The sequence below is a fragment of the Python bivittatus genome, unplaced genomic scaffold (genome assembly GCF_059951505.1).
Source record: "Python bivittatus isolate LINGU-HERP-01145 unplaced genomic scaffold, Pbiv_v1 ctg000340_np1212, whole genome shotgun sequence".
In the NCBI taxonomy this organism is placed as follows: domain Eukaryota; kingdom Metazoa; phylum Chordata; class Lepidosauria; order Squamata; family Pythonidae; genus Python; species Python bivittatus.
In genome coordinates this window covers 31,077,738-31,097,255 of record NW_028277056.1, presented here as the reverse complement: position 1 = coordinate 31,097,255, position 19,518 = coordinate 31,077,738, and the positions used below count along the sequence as shown (strand labels likewise).

The window sequence follows — 19,518 nt, the reverse complement described above, 5'->3', positions numbered from 1 at the left end:
CAATGGCCATAAGTCTAGCAGGCCACCAATTCGTGGGCCTGCTCCTTCAGGATCAGTGCCATCTCTTCAAGAGACAATACCAGAGCAATCAGAGCACCTTGATCAACAAACTGCAACTTTATCTTGCTGCGATTCAATTCAGTCTATTTCACCACATCCAGATCCTGATACTGCCATACATGAGAAAACATTGATAGCATCTCCTACCTAACCTGAGGTGATGATAAAGAGCTGGATATCGTCAGCATACTGATGATCGTGCATCCCACACTAATGAATGATCTTTCCCAGTAGCTTCATATAAATAGTACAAAGCAGCTTCGTATAAGTAGTACAAAGCCCTGCAGCACCTCTCAAGGGGACTGATGGGCTAATTTCTCCACTCTCTACTACCACCATCCACTCTAGTAGGCAGTCCAGAAGGATACCATGGTTGATGAAGGCCACTGAAAGGTCTAAAAGGAAGGGAGGGGTACACTACTTCCAGTTAAAACTCAGCAACAGTGCTGTCTCTGTCCTATGTCCAGGCTTGGACCTAACTCTAGGCTTCCTCTAGAGTGTTTCATAGTTGCTTGATGATTGTGGTCTCAGTAACCTTCCCCATAAAAGGAAAGTTCAGGCAGGGTGATAATTACCAAGAATAACTAAGAGCAAGGAAGACCTAAGTATACCAGTCTTTTTCAAAAATGCAAATAGCATTCCCTCCCAAAGCAAGGTATGGAAATCCCCCCAGAGTCCACCTGTTATACATCACAAAGTTGCTAGGAGAGGCACAGATCCAAACTACAAGTGACTGAGATCATATCGACATGCATCCTATTCACTTCCTTGGAATCTAGCTGCTCAAATGAATTCCAGATAACATGGCAGCATGCTGCTCCAGTCACTGCATTGGACTCCATCCATGAAAAGTCAAGAGACTGGTGAATCTGAATGACTTTATTGGCAAAGAACTGTGAAATTGATTGTAGTAACCTGGCATGAACTTGATTTGAAGGTCCCTTCCTAAAAAGGAGTTTCCCCAAAACAAGGCATTTGGCACTTCACTCCTCTTTATTGACATGATGTAGGTTTCAACTTAACTCATACCTATGTATGGTCAGGTTTGCTTTTTGTCTTTCTCTGATAGCATCCTGAACTCTAGCATTGCTTCTGTCACTTCATCTGCTGGAGTTCAGTAAAGCAAGGAGCCATTCAGGATTGGCACATAGAGAGAGATTACCCAGGAGCAATTTAGTCAAGAGCCTTGATTGCCTCCTGACACCACAGGCAATCGAGCATTCCACAGAACTACTTGTAAGAATACTGCAAATCTCCCCAAACACTGCTGCAATTCATCTAGATCCATGAGGCATCTTGGATAGACTGTTCTCATCCACTTCTTTACACCATAGAGGTCACAGATGGCAGTTAATCTCATTTGGACAAGGGAATGAACTGACCATGGCAAAGGACTAGCTGTAATGCTCTCCATATCAAGATCACTGCACAGCTGCTCCAAGGCAAAGGCAAGGTCCAGAGAGTTTGCCAATACATATTGGACCTGAGATTACCTGGGACAAGTCCATGGTCACAATGGCGGCCATGAAATCTCAAGCCCTTCCCAACCCAGTCACCAAAGCATGGAAGTTGAAGTCACCAAACACCAGGGGGTAAGGAGACTCCACACCAGCCTAGAAATAGGTTGAGAAGCTTAAGCAGGGATCCTTCTGGGCAGCATGGTGGCTGCTACACCAGCAGGATCCCTAGCTTGTCCCTCTGATCCAACTTAACATATAGGCATTCATATCCTGCCACTTGGAGGCACAGATCTTGATCACAGGTATGGTATCTTTGAAGATCAGTGTTACTCCTACTCCCTGGCTGTGGTATCAAGACTGTTGCAGGGCCCAAAAGCCAGTTGGGTAAATCTCTGAAAGGGCAACATTTCTACCCTTGCAGAATCAGGTTTTTATAATACATGTCAGGTCTGCATGTTTGTCTACCACCAAATCATGAATTAATTGGCTTTTATGATTTATTAATGTGTTCACCATTAAAAGTTTAAAATTGGGAACTACAGTGATATGACCACCAGAATCTTTTCTTCCTGAATTTAAAAAAAAAAAGTCTGTGACAATGCTATATCAAATGCACTATCAGGGATCCCCAGAACAATGCTTTATTAATCTAGTAAATATGTTAAACGTTCCTTCTAGATAGCACCTGTAGGATTTCTGCCATATAGTATTGAGACTCATCTTTAAAGAGGCTTAACTTAAAAGATATTTGAAAAATCCTGTCTCTTGCAGTAATAAGTTCTCCAAGTTGTGACCCTGTAATCAAAGCAGCATTATCCAGAAAGAGGAGGTATCAATAGACTTAGGGGATCTATAAGGTTTACAGAAATAGCTCTAAAGACAAGAACCCTAACAGAACCTCTGCCAATTAAGTTTATTTAGTGGCCACAGAACACTGGGGAGGAATGGAATGAAATATTATGGGATAAAGGTGTGAAAACAATAAGTTGTAATTATTTTCTGAAGAAACTGGTTTTCAGTTTTATACCCTGGGCATACTTCTATAAGAAAATTAAGTTATACCTGATACATTTTGTAAAGTAATAATGGGCTTATGTGTGTAAAGGATATTACAGCTAACTGTTGACTATATTGCAATTTTCCTAAAGGTTTCCATCTTTCTCATTAAAGTCTGAAAAAAGCCTATTCGTTTAAAATTTGCTGTGCAAAGCAATATTCATACAAATAACAGTATAGTTTAATAGCCAAGATTCTCTCTCCTTGTTAACAATTCTCTCATCTTCTGGTATATGCCAAGGTAGAGTTCAACATTTCTTTAATTTGCTGGTAGATATACAAAAGATTGGGGGGAGGGGGGAAGAGATTTCTGTGCTCTCCAAACTAAATGAAGGTATGAAAAAACTCTTCCATTCCAAACTTTCTGACATGCTTAACAGAGATTGGGAGATATGGAGAAGGTAAATGGTTGAACAGCTCTCTGCCAAAGGATTGCTAGAACCCAGAACTTTGTCTGATTTGCTGGAAATTTTAGAGGAGAGAAAAAACAGGAAAAATGGAATATTCCACCCTTTTGTGGAAGAAAAGTCAATTTATTTTTTCTTTGCAACAGCTATCTTTCTCCAATTTTTTTGTAAATGTCTCAAACACTGTAGCAAGCATAAAAAGCTGAATAAAAACCCCTTGTCTCTTCTTAACTATCTTTGCAAAGTGAGAGGCTGTTGACCATTTTTTTCACAGAGGGCAAGAGAAACTTGCCTCTGATAGACAAAAGAATGTGACATTTTTTATTTTTAATAAAATGTAGATTATAAATTTATCTGCTGAGGTTACAGGAAATGGCCTTTGGAAAATTCTATTGCTAATGTTTGCCGTTCTTAAATTCTGCTTGTATATAGAAGAAATATATGTAGTAACTCTGCTGTTTAGATGCTAAACTTTACAAATGACTCTTGAAAGTTTAAACTTTTAACCAAGGCTGGTTTTTTATATTTTCACTTGGAAGAATTCATATAACTGGTAAATATTTTTTTTTTCAGAGTCCTCTTGATAAAGCACAGGCTGCAAAGAACAAAGGCAACAAATACTTTAAAGCTGGGAAATATGAGCAAGCTATTCAGTGCTATACAGAAGCCATCAGTTTATGTCCCTCTGAAAAAAATGGTGACCTTTCTACATTTTATCAGAACCGAGCTGCAGCATATGAACAACTGGTATGAATCTATCTAATCTATATTTAAGTTCATTTGCAACTTAAATATAGTTTTCACCTGTTTCCTTGTACAATCAGAAGCCACAATGCACATAGTGCTGCCCGTTGCAAAATATATAATGTATCAAATTGCCTAGATGTTAAAAATGGAAGCTGAAATTCTCTTGGTTTTAAAATTGGCACCAGACCATGGAGGGCTTGCAGACAAAAAAGTGTCTCAGCTCTCATTCTGTATTTTCCTGCTGCCTAAATATTCTTTTCTATATTTCTTGGCCAATATATTGCATAGACTATATTTTCTAATACAGTGGTACCTCTACTTACGAATGTAATCCGTTCCGTGACTCTGATCGCAAGTCGAGTTGGTTGCAAGTCGAAGTAAATTTTCCCATAAGGTTCAATGTAATTACCGTTAATCCGTTCCGGCGTCTGCGGACCACGCGTCAGGGGCGGAAAAACGGCCGCAGACCATGTGGAACGGGCGGAAAAATGGCCGCGGACCACGTGGAACGGGCAGAAAATGGCCGCGGACCACATGGAACAGGTGGAAAATGGCTGTGGACCACGTGGCATGGGCGGAAAATGGCCGCGGATCCGGTTCGTAAGTCGAGGCGAGTTCGTAAGTAGAGGTAAATTTTTGGGGCTGGAGCTGGTCGTATCTCGAAATTTTCGTAAGTAGGGGCGTTCATAAGTAGAGGTACCACTGGATTTCTTCAATTTATCCCATATTTTTTATTCTTGGGAACACACAGTGCAACTAACAGGTTTTAAAATACAAAATAAAAAAATCAAATCATAAATTAACAATTAAAAGTCTGACAAAAAAAATGGGGTTAAACACTTTTGTGGAAGTACACTCAACAGCTTGGGAGCAAGCAAAAAATCCTGCTTGTTCCCAAGCTGTTAGAAGGGATGGGAAGACCTGGATCAGGGAAATTGCCAGTGCTTCTTTGAGGAAGGGTACAATGCCCTTATAGTAGAGTAACACTACTACTAAAATTGCTACTCTGGGTAACAGTAGACATCCCACTAGTGGTGATGACCTACAGAACCTGTATGATGTTATATATTTTATCAGACATCATCTTGCCAAGGCTGAATCTGCCCATCTGGTGACGGTATCATGAGAAGGTCTGCTTGGAATCCTGGTTTTCATCATGTGGACATGGACCAGGTGGCAGGCCTTCTCTGTTATGGCCCTCTGCTTTAGAATTTCTTGCCTTCAGAGATTTGAGCAGTCCCTTTCCTCCTGACATTTTGTAAATTTTTGGAAACAACACTACATGACCATACTTTTAACCAGGACTTAATATTTCTCATAGCGATCTAAAGGAGATCTATTTACAACTGGAAGGTATTTGCTGGTCAACATGGGTTTCTTGGTGGTTTTAAGAAAGTGAAACTGGTTGCATGTCTGAAAAGTGACCTTTTTATTATTGTGGGTCTTCTCACTAGACAGGATTACAGTTAAAATTAATGATTGAGGAATTTGTAGTCAAACATACCTAGTTTTAATAAGGCTCATGGAATTCTCATTGGAAGGTTCTCTGATAACTTATAATTTGCATATATTTCAAAAGGTTTTGAGTGAGTCTTTCAAGCAGCTGTATCCTATAATAACTTTTTCTGATTATTTTAATACATATTTCCTTTCTTTTCTTGCAGTTTTTTGATTTTCCCCTTTTTACTGATACTCTAGCTCCTGGAGATTTAGTTCCATAATTCAATTTTGAAAATGAAAATTTTCTATGCTGCATTCCATAAAAAAATTATTTCAGACACTTCACTGATGTTTCAGTAATGAAACTATATAGTAAGTAATTATGATTACGATCATAGATTACATTTACATTCGTTGCACTGAAAACAAGATTTACTCTTGAATAAACATGCAGCAATTAGAACTGTTAGGCTGATTATTTAAATATCCGGGAGAAAAGATTATTTCATATTGAAAACTAAAATAAGACAGCATAATAATTATGCTAAAAGTATTAGAAATCTGTAGCAGTACTATCTTATGTTTTTTGTTTGAACAAATCTTTAACTATTTTTGTATCTACAGCAAAAATGGAAAGAAGTGGCCCAGGATTGCACAAAGGCAGTTGAACTTAATCCCAGATATGTGAAAGCACTTTTTAGGCGTGCAAAAGCACATGAGAAACTAGACAACAAAAAAGAATGTTTAGAAGGTGGGTATTCTGTACATTAAATTAAAATATATAATTTGAGATCTTAGAAACAGAAAAATTATTTAAGCATTAAATAAAGTCTGTTCTTCATACATCTTATGAGAATTTGGAGAGGGTGATTTGGGAATAAAATTTATATAGGCTAAGTTCAGTGGGATTTAATGTACTCGATAGCAGTTCCCTATGCAGCAATTTAAGAACTAATGGATTAGTAATTTCTCTTTATATTTCTAGATGTTACTGCAGTTTGCATTTTAGAAGGCTTTCAAAATCAGCAAAGTATGTTGCTAGCTGATAAAGTTCTTAAACTTCTTGGGAAAGAAAAAGCCAAAGAGAAATATAAGGTATGATTTGATATCTGTAATAAATGGTAAAGTGTTAGCTTTCCTAAATGGTTACAGGAATATAGCTGTGCTGGTGAAGTTGCAAGGATATTCAAAATGCAATTCTTTGTTCAGTAATATTAACTTCATCAATGAAATGTCATAGGATTCATTTAAGCAAATTAGAGTGTTGTTTTTAACTCACATATAGGAAGAATTGTGAGAAATCTTGTTTTGGTGATGTAGTAGAAGTCACTAAAATGACATCCAGGTCTTTTTTTGCAGATCTCAAATAGCTAATTTGAGTTTCTTTTAACTACTGCTGCCTTCATGAAGGCAAGGAAAGGAGGTGGCTGCCACAGCATAAGGAAGACTCTGTCAGATATACAGGAGAGTTATCATTTCAGAAGTATCTCATATTTAAATCAAAAGTTTATAGTACTTAAAATCACTGTACTAGAAGTAGTAAATTTTAAGTTCTCCGTCAATATGGAGCTTTGTGGTAGGGGGGAGCCAAAAGATTTATTGATAATCTGGAGCTTACCACAATAGCAGGGAGGAATAGAAGAGAAATAGAAAAGGGATAAATGGAAATAATATGTTATTATTCCAGTTATATATACTTAAGGTTATTTATAGTAGGCTCTTGGGTCTAAAGGATTATTGTCAAATGAAATAGCAAGTAATGCATGTTAAAACAAGTTTATGAACCAGAAAAATAACTGCTAATGTAAGAGTCAGTCAATATACCAATACTGCCAAAAAGAGGATTCTTTTATCTGGGATCTAAATAATAACAGAAATCCATCCATTCCATTGGATGAATATTCTTGAGAATGGGTCTCTTTAACACTTACTGAACTCAGAGATGAAATCTTGGCCTCTGAGAAGATCAGACAGAATGAAAAAATTCATATTGGAAGAAAGGCTCAGGTTGTTTAGAGATAAAAAACAACAACAACCATATTGGCTATATTTATAGCTAATTGGTTTATTTCTTTAATAGAACTATATATATTTCTTTAATAGCATTGGCTGGTTTGCCATTTTCAAATCATCAATGTTTATCTTGCAGAACCGGGAACCCTTGATGCCTTCACCACAGTTTATCAAATCTTACTTCAGCTCTTTCACAGATGACATTATATCTCAGCCTCTTCTAAGAGGAGAGAAATCTGATGAAGATAAAGATAAAGAAGGAGAGGCTTCTATAATAAAAGAAAAGTAAGTGACTGATAGTTAGACAAGTGAATAAGCACCTAACCTTCCAATACACATTGTAGCATCTGATAAATATAACACATTATTTTGGCTACCATATATCATACTTTTTGAAAAAGAAATGAGCTAATGTAAACACTCAGGTAGTAAGAGCTTCCACCCACTGTGAGAGGGAGCTTATTTTTAGCTTACATTTGCTACATTTCATAACAACGCTGAAAAATCATTCAGTGGGGAATAGGTGATTTTCAGTGAGGTGGAGGGCATGGCAGTGCCAAAGGAGATAGCTGTTGAAATCCAACTCTCTGTTCCAGACCAAGATGAAATTCCCCTAAACACTGGAGAATAGAATCATAGAACTATAGAATTGTGCATTTTGAAAGGACCACAAAGATCATCTAGTCCAGCCTTCAGTGATGTGCAGGGAAACCAATTAAACCACTGAGAGTCCGGAGCTGGGAACCCAAAGTCTCTGTAAATAAAAGCTTTTGCACAGTAATTATCAGGATGCTTTTCCTTACATTTAAACAAAATCTCAGTAACCTGTACCCATTATTTTGGGTCCTGGTTTCGGTGACCATGGAAAATAGTTCTTACCATCTCCCCTATGTCATCCTTTTATTGTTCAAGATATAATAGTCACCAAACATCAATCAAATATTTTGGGGCAGGAGGTGAAAATCTGGGATGGGAATATTTTTCAGTCTATAAAATGATTTGTGAAGAGAATATCAACCTTGGTGAGGAAGAAGGTGAGTCTGCCTTAAAAACCAAAGGAAACAATTTCACTAAACAAGATCAGCCTTCAAGGAATAGTCCAGTTAATCATTTCCCACTTCACCATTGCAGTGGCAAACTAAAACAGTGTGATGAGAAGAATGGATTGATGGAGAAATGTTTTGAACTGTAGAGATATTTACACTGCATTAACCTTTTTTGTTTATATTATATATCTTGTATTACTTGGTGGAGCATAAGAAAAGGATGGATTTAAATGAAGGTGGTAACAATGAGAAAAAGGAAAGATATGATACATAAAAGGGTAATTGTTATATATTTATAGTTAGCCTTCAGTATGTTAGTTTGTATAGTTATTGGAATAACTATTAGGTCTGAATTGGTGATAGAGATAAACATTATGAAGAGTTAGGTAGACTTTTGGAATTATTCTAACAGCGGGAGGCTACACAATCTTCTGTGCAGTTTGCTGTTATTTCAAGGACAGACCAGGATAGTTAGGAGTGGGGAGGAGAACATTCAGGAATGGAAAGGAGCCTGGAACGGAGAAGAAGGTAAGTGGAAACAAGAATGGAAAAACCCATTCCTAAGTTCTCCCTCACATATTTTGCAAGATTGTACACTTTTGGCCATTCACTTCAGTTAAAATTTCATGCACAATTCGGAAGTAGCCATAATTCTGTGGTGTATCACATGGCTTTACTTGTAGCTGGGTTGTTCAGTCTGTGGCAAGAAACCCCTAACTGAAATTCAGGACAGTTCATATCGGAACATACAGTATTAAGCACAATTGACCATTTGTCTGATTCGACATAAGGTAGCTTTTTGTATTGCTGATTTAAATATGTTGGCGTGGACATAATGCTCCTGGTAATTTTATCTGCACTGAATCATAGGTACATTTGCTCTCAGCACAGTCTCTATTGGCCTTAATGATGATTAACACTGAGGTTTGGGGGTGGGGTTTGTTGTTGTTTTAAACCAACTGGGCGTCTGTGAAATATTTTGGGCCATAATTCTTTTGATCTCATGTCTCTTGCTGGGGCTTATGGGAGTTGTGAATCCAAAATATGTAGATTGTCAGATTGTTCCTGCTATAGGATATTTCTGTAGTAAAAAAATAGGAATAAACATAGTACTTTACTTTCTAAAAACAGTTTTGAGTGATTGTTCTGATACTTGAATGAAAATTTGTTTTAAAAAGGGAATGAGAGAATGCCTGAAATCTAGTTTCAGAGAAAATATCAAACGCACAAGCAATTCAGCCTGCTTAGTTTTGCTTAAGATAAGAATATTGCTCTCTCTAAATGGCAAATACCAAATAAGTACAAACAGAAGGGTTTGTACATGTTTAGAACTGCTTGGTTCAACACAGTCTTAAATATGAATTGGGAATTACTAGAATCTTGCTAGTCAAATATCATTGCTGAGGAAATATATAGAGAGAATTTTCTTCTATCTAGGTGGTTTTTCGCAAATACCTTGTATATAGTTTTGATTGGAACTACAGAAGCATTTCCCTTGCATCTTAATAATTGCTTTGCATATTGCTTTCAGCTGTGGCTATTTAAAGGCAAAGAAATATATGGAAGAAGAAAACTATGACAAAATAATTAGTGAGTGTACTAAAGAAATTGAAGCTAAAGGAAAATATATGGCAGAAGCCTTGCTGTTAAGAGCTACATTCTATTTACTTATTGGTAATGCAAATGCTGCCAAACCTGATTTGAATCAGGTTATTGGTATGGAAGATGCAAATGTAAAGGTGAGTGTTTTGTAGATTTTACAAAACATTTCATAGTGATGTTAGAGTGACATTCAAGAAGAGAAGTGATTCTATTATCCTTTATTATCCCCAGCTCCATTTCCTGTGGTTTTGGGGGGCGGGGTGTCATATTTTTAGGGCAAATGTGAAGTTTGTAGAAATGCCTCCACTCTCTAGTAGAAGTGTTCTGAGGCAACCCACTAATTCTGATAATCCTGGGCAAGCATTGAAGGTATTCTGTGGTGGGCTGAAAAATATTTAAGCTCTCTACCTTCCGCTTCGCCCCTATAGCTGCCTGTTTTCACATGAGGATATAGCAGGATAAACCCATTGCTACCTATATTCTGTGCTGTAGAATTTAGAATGTAGTGTTTATTGTACAATGCTTATTGTAGCAAACGACCAATTCTAAGCTATTCCGTTTCTCAAATGTTGCTTTTGATAAAACTCTCATAGCCACTTTGTTCCTGGCCTGGAAATGATGCTGTTTGCTGTATCATCCCTTTTTGCTGCCTCTCCGTAGAGGTCCAGCAACTGCTGATGACCCTTGACTCTAATAAAGTATATCAGTCTGAGTCCACTGCTGATGTGCTTTCTGTTGTTATTGGTTTAGACTGTATGAGATGTGTTTGAATTCTTATGAGTATCTGTTAGTTTTCATTGGCAGAATAGTAGCAATTAAGGGCATACAGGTTCTGTGAATTAGGGATGATATCATTTTGGGTGATAATGTGCTTAAGTCTCCAGCATAGTTTGCAAGCCATCTTGTGACAGGGAAGAAGAAGTTCTAAAGAAGAGACTTAGAATTTTAACTGAGCTGCCAGTGCAGAGAGTTTTCAAATCTAAAAGGAAACTATCAAAGAGATACTATTGTAATAAAACTGAAAAGTCTTCCTAGGAAAAGAAATGCATAAACAGTCTTCATTCTTCTTAACAGCTTCGTGCTAATGCCCTCATCAAACGAGGAAGTATGTATATGCAGCAGCAGCAGCCTTTGCTCTCTACTCAAGACTTTAATATGGCGGCTGATATTGATCCTCAGAATGCAGATGTTTATCATCATAGAGGACAGGTAGGCATTATTCTACCATCTTAATTTCTTTTCTCCAAAATCAGATGTTTCATTGTTTGGATAATTACAAGAGAAAAATAGTAATGGATAGAAAATATTAAATGGTAACTGTTGTAACTGTGTACTGAATTATGCATATTGAAATGATAATTCTACAGTACCCTGGTAGAGATACAAGTTTAATATTAATGAAATTACAAGAGATGCTACATAATTTGTAAACATCCCCCAGAGCTCTGAAGAATTCAGCCATGTGTAATACATGTTGAGTCAGTCTGTTTGTACTGGTAACTGTATTGCAGCAGTGATTTTACTTTCATTTAATAGAATTATGCTGAAGGTTTTTGTTATTTTCAGCTAAAAATTTTGCTTGACCATGTTGAAGAAGCTGTAGAAGATTTTGATGAATGTATCCGTTTGCGCCCAGATTCTGCCTTGGCACAGGCACAGAAATGTTTTGCTTTGGTGAGTATTTGAAAATTTATTAGCCTTTATTATAATGTAATCTCACAAGCACTTTGGCAAAATTATGTCTCACTTGTAGCAAGTTTAGAAGTTACACTTACAAATATATTGGCTGTTACCTGGAAATGAGAATGTAGGATTTCTACTAAGGATGTATTTTTTTTTTTAACTCAGTAACTCTTTTTTGCAGTACCGTCAAGCCTACACTGGAAATAATACTTTGCAAATACAAGCAGCAATGAAAGGTTTTGAGGATGTTATTAAGAAATTTCCAAGGTGTGCTGAAGGCTATGCATTGTATGCCCAGGTATGTAATTTCTTTATTTGTTAAAAAATCTCGTATCATAAACCAGCTCAGTACCAAATATTCTTGTAAGAAATGTTACATGCATAACACAGCAGCAGATCATGCAAATATATGTGAGTGCTAGTTACTGAAGAACTACATTAGGAGAACATAGACTAGGCCTGTTGTAAAACACTCATTTTCACAGATAAGCTATGTTGGAATTCACTGTTGTCTCTCCATGCAGGCACTAACAGACCAACAACAATTTGGCAGAGCTGATGATATGTATGATAAATGTATTGATCTTGAACCAGATAATGCTACTACCTATGTTCATAAGGGGTAACTAATATATTTATTTTATTATTTTAATATTAGATTCATATATAATTAGGTAATTTTTAATTATACAGTAGCACTTCCTACAACAGTAAGTGCAGTAATAATAGTACAGAATAATACATTGCTCAGTGTTCCATAATAAAACTTCATTGGTAACACAACTGGATTTTAGCTCTAAGTAATATTACTGTGGTCACAGCGTCCAGTATGAAATTGTTGATTTGAGCATCAACTGTGAAAGTTGAAAAGTTTAAATCATATTAAGTTTCTGTTTGTTAGCTGCTTAACCACTAAGTGGATTAATGAGATTCCAAACCTTTTGTGTTATGTTTTTTTCTAAACATGATGACACCATGTGTGCAGTGACAGAAAGGATCCAGTAGTTCAAACACCTTCCTTACTAGAAAGTAACTAGAACTTTTGGGATGCTTTAGCCGAGAAAAAAGGTGACCAGGGAGATGTGATTGAGGTGTATAAAATCATGCATGGTGTGAAGAAAAGTGAATGGGGCGAAGTTTTTTCTCTCATTTCAAAATGATATGATCAGGGATCATCCAGTGAAGCTTTAGAGAAGGAAATTTAGATCAGACAGAACAAAACATATCTTTACATAGCCCTGTAAAGTTCTTCACTGCAAGATAATTGGGTGGCTTTAAAAGGAGAATGGATAAGTTCCTGGAGGGCAAATCTATGAAGGGTTTTTATCTTGATTCAGTGGTTATTTTGGCAAGCATGAAACTATAGCAGAAAAGGGATATGTGTAGATTTCTGCTTATGGGCACTTAAGAGGCATCTGGTTTGGCTATTGTGAAAATGGGTCCAGGCCTCATTCAGCAGGACTATTCTTATGTTTGTCATTTTCATACTCATGAGTTGTAGGCTGAACTTTTACCATTGATCTGTAATTTGATTTTTTTTTCAGTTTACTTCAACTTCAGTGGAAGCAGGATTTAGATAAAGGTTTGGAACTTATAAGCAAAGCTATTGAAATTGATAACAAATGTGACTTTGCATATGAAACTATGGGGACAATTGAAGTGCAAAGGTAAGTATATTTTTTCATGTTGAACATCTAAAATTCTAAATTACTGTTGGAGGCCAACATACTATAAATGATAGTAGCTGTAGAATTGATGCATTAGATTAAATTACAGGTAGTCCTTGACTTATGACCATTCGTTTAGCGACTGTTCAAAATTACAGCGGTGCTGAATGAAGGCATTTATGACTGGTCCTGAAATTATTGCTGATGCAGCGTCCACGATCACGTGATCAAAATTTGGGTGCTTGGTAGCCTGCCTGCACTTACAACCATAGGGGTGGTTCAACACCCCCCAACCACCTATCTCCCCCATCTATGCCCTTTTGGCCCCCTGCCGCCCTATACACCACCACCCCAGCTGACCTTCACTGTCTTTTTTCTCCTGCTGCTGATGAGGCATGCCTGGCCTGGCCCTTTATGACGCAGCTGCTGGCTTTGTGAGGCTTTCTTCTTTAGGTGGGGAAGATGGCTTCACATGGCCAGCACCTGCCTTGCGGAGAGCTAGGCTGGGCACACCTCATCAACAGCAGGAACAAGAAGACGGTGAAAGTCAGATGGGGCGATGGAGCACATGGCAGCAGGGGTCTCAGAGTGTAGGGTGGTGATGACAACTGGGGCTGGGGCAGCTGTGGCTTCCTGAGGCATGGCAAGCAGCCCTAGAGCCATGTGGTTCTGGGGTTGCTTGCCATCCCACAAGGCAGGGTGCAGGGCAGCCAGAAGGGCAGAGATGGGGGGGAGATAGGTGGGTGGAGGGAGTTGGAGGCAGTCCCTTCCCTTACTGAGGCTCCAGGCTGGGAGGGACCAAGCCCGGAATGGTTTGGATTGGGGTTGGTCCTTGGCTAATGACCTGCGGAATTCACTTAATGACTGAGTGTGGAGTGCTGGGATTGCTGTCGCTAAACAATGCGGTAATGTGATGTATATGTTTAATTCAGGTACAGTTGGATGTTAGTTAAAAGAAACCTTTTTGTGTTTATATTGTACAATTATCCCTTTACTCTATGAATTTATTTTAAAGATAAAAATTTTCTTTTTTTCATAGCCTTCCCCTAGATCAGAGGTGCCTAACGTTTGAGTTATTTTCCAAAGCTTGGAGATGGCCCCTGTAGCCATTTCCAAAATTATTAGTTTTTATAATGTCCTATCAAACCTCATATTGGCTATAGACTATTTTTAAACTTTAAAGGTATATGACTGGCCTTCCGTTTATTGCCATATCAATCTTTGCTTCTTTCTTTATAATACACTTTTTTCCACTATTGCAGGGGCAATCTGGATAAAGCCATTGAAATGTTCAACAAAGCTATTAACCTAGCCAAATCAGAAATGGAAATGGCTCACCTCTATTCACTCTGTGATGCTGCTTATGCCCAGACAGAAGTTGCTAAGAAATATGGATTGAAGCCACCAACACTGTAAAAAAAATAATAATAATAATAGGAAGGAAATGATCTTTTAAAAAGTAAACCTGCCCACTTCAGCCTAGTCCTAAAGACACTGTTGCAGTGTGTTGAATGGTGGAAGTTACTTTTTTTTTTCTGTTTGTGCTGTTGTAATTCTGTTAAATGTTTAGGTGTTGTGGGAATGGCTATTAAAGAAAGGAAGCAATTCCCCCCCTTGACCCTGCCATCAAATAATTTTAGAGGGAAATTAAAAACAAAATTGCAAGGGGATCCAAGATTCTTTTGGCCATGCAAATAAAAATCTTTTTGACTCATTTTTAGAGTGATTGTTGTGAATGACTGGTTCTATCTACAAGAGTGTTTTACAACATGCTGTTCTGTTGATTTTAACAGTAGTGCTGTGTATTTTTTATATATAAGAATTCTTTTTCATTTTAGTTTTGGGGAAATAAAACAATTGTGAATTGTTTAATGGGGAAGATTTTATGGCAATAGTGACTGAAGCTTAATTTTTTTTTCCAAAGGAAGATCCCATATACAAACATTTCCTTATTTCCCTTTGGTTTCTGTTTCATATGGAACAGTGGGTAAACTGGTTTTCAGGACGCTGCTCTCATAAATAGAGAACTTCTACAAAGAGTTCATTAGAATTCATTCACTGTCACATGAGGGTGTTCTATGTCCGAAAGCAAATTGTCTTTATTTGAGCATCCTTCGAAAGAATTTAATTATTGAACAGTTTTTCAGAACAACAATAGCAAAATTGCATATTCACTGCCTAAGAGATCTTGGAACTGTTCAGAATAATACATTTGTTGTTTTTTACAAGTAAGAGTTTAGAGTCTTGGAATGAAGCTTGGTTCAAAGGGTCTGACTGATTTGGAAACTATAGTTAATTATTCTTTCAAGAAACAATAGTTTCTTGTATTGATACTAGACAAAGTTTGTAGTTCTGTTTAAAAAGTCTTCCTATGAATTAGGGTACTTAGAAAATTAAATATTCTATTATCAGTTCCACTGTTGTGTGGAAATACAATCCATAATTCTTGTAGTGCTATTTCAATTTATCTGAAATGCATTGTACAGCACAGTTGAGTGTACCTACATTGGAACTTTTTTTTGCCTCCAATGCAAGAGAAATAAAACCCTACTTAAAATGTCTTCCCCTAAAAATTGTTGTCTGTTTCACTTACTAAAAGATGATGGATCAACTGGGAATGATTGCACAAAACCAAATAATATTGCTCAATGTTCAGTTTATAATTTCAGCAGCTTTTTTAAGAATAAAAAGCAGTGCAGTGAAATTTTATTTCCCATATCTCCATTTCCCCATGACTGTATCTTATGACTGTATCTTTTTTTTCAAAGGGGTTTTTATTTGCATGGCTCTATATACAGGCACTTCTCTCCTGAAAGCAATGAAGAATTAAGCATGTGTGATCTAATAGTAGCATTCCAAAATACCAAAATTTTGCCTGTTGTTCAGATATTTGAAGCTGCACTGAAAGAATGCATATGGTGGGGTGTTTTGTTTTGTTTTTTTGTAAATGACTTATACATGTAAAGTCATCAAATAAATATTACATTCAAATATCTTTATACATACATGGTCTAGGGTGTTGGTTGGAAATTGTCAGTAATTGGGTAGAGAGAATGTACTTGAAGCTGTTGCAGAAATGAAAGTAATGAAACTCTAAAATTTCTGTTTATTTCTTTGCTGAAATTTGGGGAGAAAACCATTCCACATTAGGGAAGTGCAGAATGCTTCAGCTTTGAAATACTCCAATTGTGAGTGTTTTAAGCCTAAAATAAAATACATTTTTCTTCAAAGTGCGAAACATAACTTGGATGTTTCAAAAGACATAATTTTCAGTATTCTGGCTGCTTTAACATTGCAACTTGGCTATTGTCTTGTGACCTGTGATTGGGCTGCATTTTTCAAAATTTTTACAGCCTAGCAAGTACAACAGCAAGGACCAAGCATGTCCCTGCAGCTCTTGATTTAGACTGAATAGGGTGATATGGGAATGGAGAGTGGAGAGGAAAGAAGCAGTTAAACATATGCCATACAGAAGAATATTAATAGCCATACAACCTGCCAATCTACCTGGTAAGTTGCTATATTGAAAAAAAATTATGGGGAGCTAGACTTCATGTGGGTAGATGGGTGGATTCTATGAACATCGTGCTGTGTTTTGTTTTGCTGTCAGTGCGGAGGGTGTGTATATGTACACACTAGTTTGCTTTACACACATCAGTAATGCTAAGGGTTATATAAAGACTAGTACAACGTATGGGATTGGTTTGTTGTACTGTTAATATTACTCATGCAATTAAGAAGCATCATAAGCCACCATTTTTTCAGCCAAAAGACATCCTTACATGCAAGCAAAAATATTAGGAAAGCAGTTGCTTGCAGACAGCAAAAAAAAAAAAAAAACCCAAAAAGGTACTTATAGAACATTAGCCAAAGATTTTTAAAAGAAAAAGCCTAAGAAAACCTGGAAGTCTGCTATTAATTATGGAACATAAAAGAGTTTAGTTGTCCTATCTAGCTTTTAATTGGTGGTTGAGTGATCAAGAAAGTTTATTTAAAGCACTAAATAAATACACTCTATTCTTTCTATTGAGGGGAGGTGGCTATTTTTTTTTTCAATAACACGCTGACCTGAACAGATTTTTCAGTAGTTGATAGCAATGCTGTGTCCCCGGTTTTCCCATGGGAATTTATTTTAATTTTTTTTTTATTTGTTTACAACTCACATCCTTGACCATACTTTTCTGCAATTCAAGTTGTATTTTAACCTGAGCTGCCTTGGCGGCCTTCAGGTGAAAAGATAGAGCAGCAACTATTCCCCAAGATCCCATTGTTACCTATTGTCTAGAACACTCAAAAATTTTGAGTTTTGTTCTAAGGAACACAGCCAGTTTAAAATCTTTCAACAGAATGTTTTCGATGAGACTGTTTACTTCAAGCTTGAAACACATTTTCTCTTCAGTGCACTCTTTTGTATTGCAGTATACCAATTGGCTGGATTCTAACATAGAACTATTTGAGTCAATAGGACTAAATTTACTTACGATCAACGCATATGAATTTAATTATGTCTAAGAAAAATTTAAGCCTGGTACCAACTTAATGCCCTTTTGCTATTTTATTTTTAAAAGTTAATAAAACATGCTATCCATGATGGATAGCAGAATTTAAATATCTGCTCTTATTCCCAGTAACACATTTTGGCTCCCAACAATTGCCAAAACAAGAAAGTAAGACTTGAATGAAAGAAGTAATGCTGCTAACAACTACTTTGAAGTAACACAATTTAAGAAACTAAGCTGTTAAAAGACACTGGCCTGTTTGGTTGTAGCTACTGTGAAAGCATTTTACTTTGCATTTTTCCTATATCTATTTTACCATGTTTTTCTTAGGCATGATATATAAGAAGGAAAAGGTCTGTTTATATTTTTAATGGACAGATCATAAAAAAGCAGAAGTGATAAAACTAAGGGCAAAAGATTGCTTTTGAAAAGCTAGTTCACATCTGTTAAAATCTAGGCTGCCAAAATTACCAGACTGGAGTTAACATTAAGTTTTTGTGCTTATTCATTTGTTTTGTTTTATTCTCTGAACAATAAGTTTGGGAAGTATGAAATGGTACTGACTGCAGATATCCTGCATTTATAGAATATTGGTACATATGTAAATAGTAAAGTGTCTTTTACGAACATATTGTGAATAATGAAAATATAATTTATTAGGAAACCCAGAAAACCTATTACCAGTTGATCTCTGTACTTTATTACTTCAGGGGTTTGAAAATGTACCAACTCAAAACTATTTCATTAGCCTGCTGTTTCCTTTTAAATCTGATTTACTATCAAACTACAAGAAAAAAGATACTACCCTCTTCCTTTTAAATATAACTAATTAAATGAGCAAGCTGATTCGTAAAGAAACTGAGTTTTTAAAATAAAAAACCAAAATGAGAACAGTATATGTATAATCTCTAAAATACCTGATTCAAATTTTGAAGAGCAGCTTAGTTATCACAGTGTAAGGCGGTGTTTCTCAACCTCAGCAATTTTAAGATGTGTAGACTTTGACTCACAGAATTTCCCAGCTAACAAGCTGGCTGGGAAATTCTTTGACTTGAAGTCCACACATTTTAAAGTTGCTGTGGTTGAGAAACACTTTGTATAAGGGATAGCTGAATTTTCTACTAGGCAGTGGTGTTAATATTAAGACATTGTTCCAGAATATTGAATGGCAAAAGAATTGATGAAAAGTGCCATATCTGATTACACAACTGATAGCTGGACTCAAGTCTATTTGTTGTAAGGATGATTGTGTTTTATTTAGCCAGTTACTGAAAATTTATTGTGTAGGTGCTCTCTCTCTCTCTATATATACACACACACACACAAATTTCACTTGCCTTATTTCCTACAGACTAAAAAACTTGGTCCTGACTAAACATGTATAGTATGTAATTAAATTAACATGGTTGATTTGCTGAAAAATGGGAAATCAAGCATTATGAAACTATATGTACAAAACCTACTGTTTTTTAAATGGAATATTCCATTTGCCTTCCAGACCCTTCTTTTCCAGAGACGGTCCAGTAGACCAGAATTTAATCCTGCCAGCTGGAAGCAGTTCATGGTGTTCCAAAACAAACCATTCCCAGTTTTGAGGATAATTTAAGGAAAGGGAGGGGAGACAAGAACACCCTTGGAATGACGAGATAATAGAAAGTAGGTTTTGCACATACTTATTAACTGGTCTATAATGCCTGAATTTCTCAGTGGTCCTCCTGATAGATCTGAACTACTGATGAAGACTGAATTGTAGCCTAAAGTACATTGCTTGGCTATCAACCTCCAGATGTGGAGCCATCTCAGATCAGGATAAAACTATCCCTGCCTCAAGTCTAGGT

General features: G+C 36.7%; 1 protein-coding gene across 2 annotated transcripts in view; it reads left to right on the top strand.

The window, feature by feature from the left end:
• Window positions 1–19,498, top strand: part of TOMM70 (translocase of outer mitochondrial membrane 70) — a 23,551-nt gene extending 4,053 nt beyond the window's left edge. For both annotated transcript variants that reach the window (XM_088140802.1, XM_088140801.1), the window contains exons 2-12: window positions 3,557–3,730; window positions 5,795–5,921; window positions 6,156–6,265; window positions 7,320–7,468; window positions 9,761–9,968; window positions 10,906–11,040; window positions 11,398–11,505; window positions 11,696–11,812; window positions 12,039–12,136; window positions 13,059–13,181; window positions 14,444–19,498. In XM_088140802.1, coding sequence (XP_087996928.1) covers window positions 3,557–3,730; window positions 5,795–5,921; window positions 6,156–6,265; window positions 7,320–7,468; window positions 9,761–9,968; window positions 10,906–11,040; window positions 11,398–11,505; window positions 11,696–11,812; window positions 12,039–12,136; window positions 13,059–13,181; window positions 14,444–14,597 — 1,503 coding nt within the window. In that variant the 3' untranslated portion in view covers window positions 14,598–19,498. The remainder of the gene's footprint in view (window positions 1–3,556; window positions 3,731–5,794; window positions 5,922–6,155; window positions 6,266–7,319; window positions 7,469–9,760; window positions 9,969–10,905; window positions 11,041–11,397; window positions 11,506–11,695; window positions 11,813–12,038; window positions 12,137–13,058; window positions 13,182–14,443) is intronic.
• Window positions 19,499–19,518: the final 20 nt, after the last annotated feature.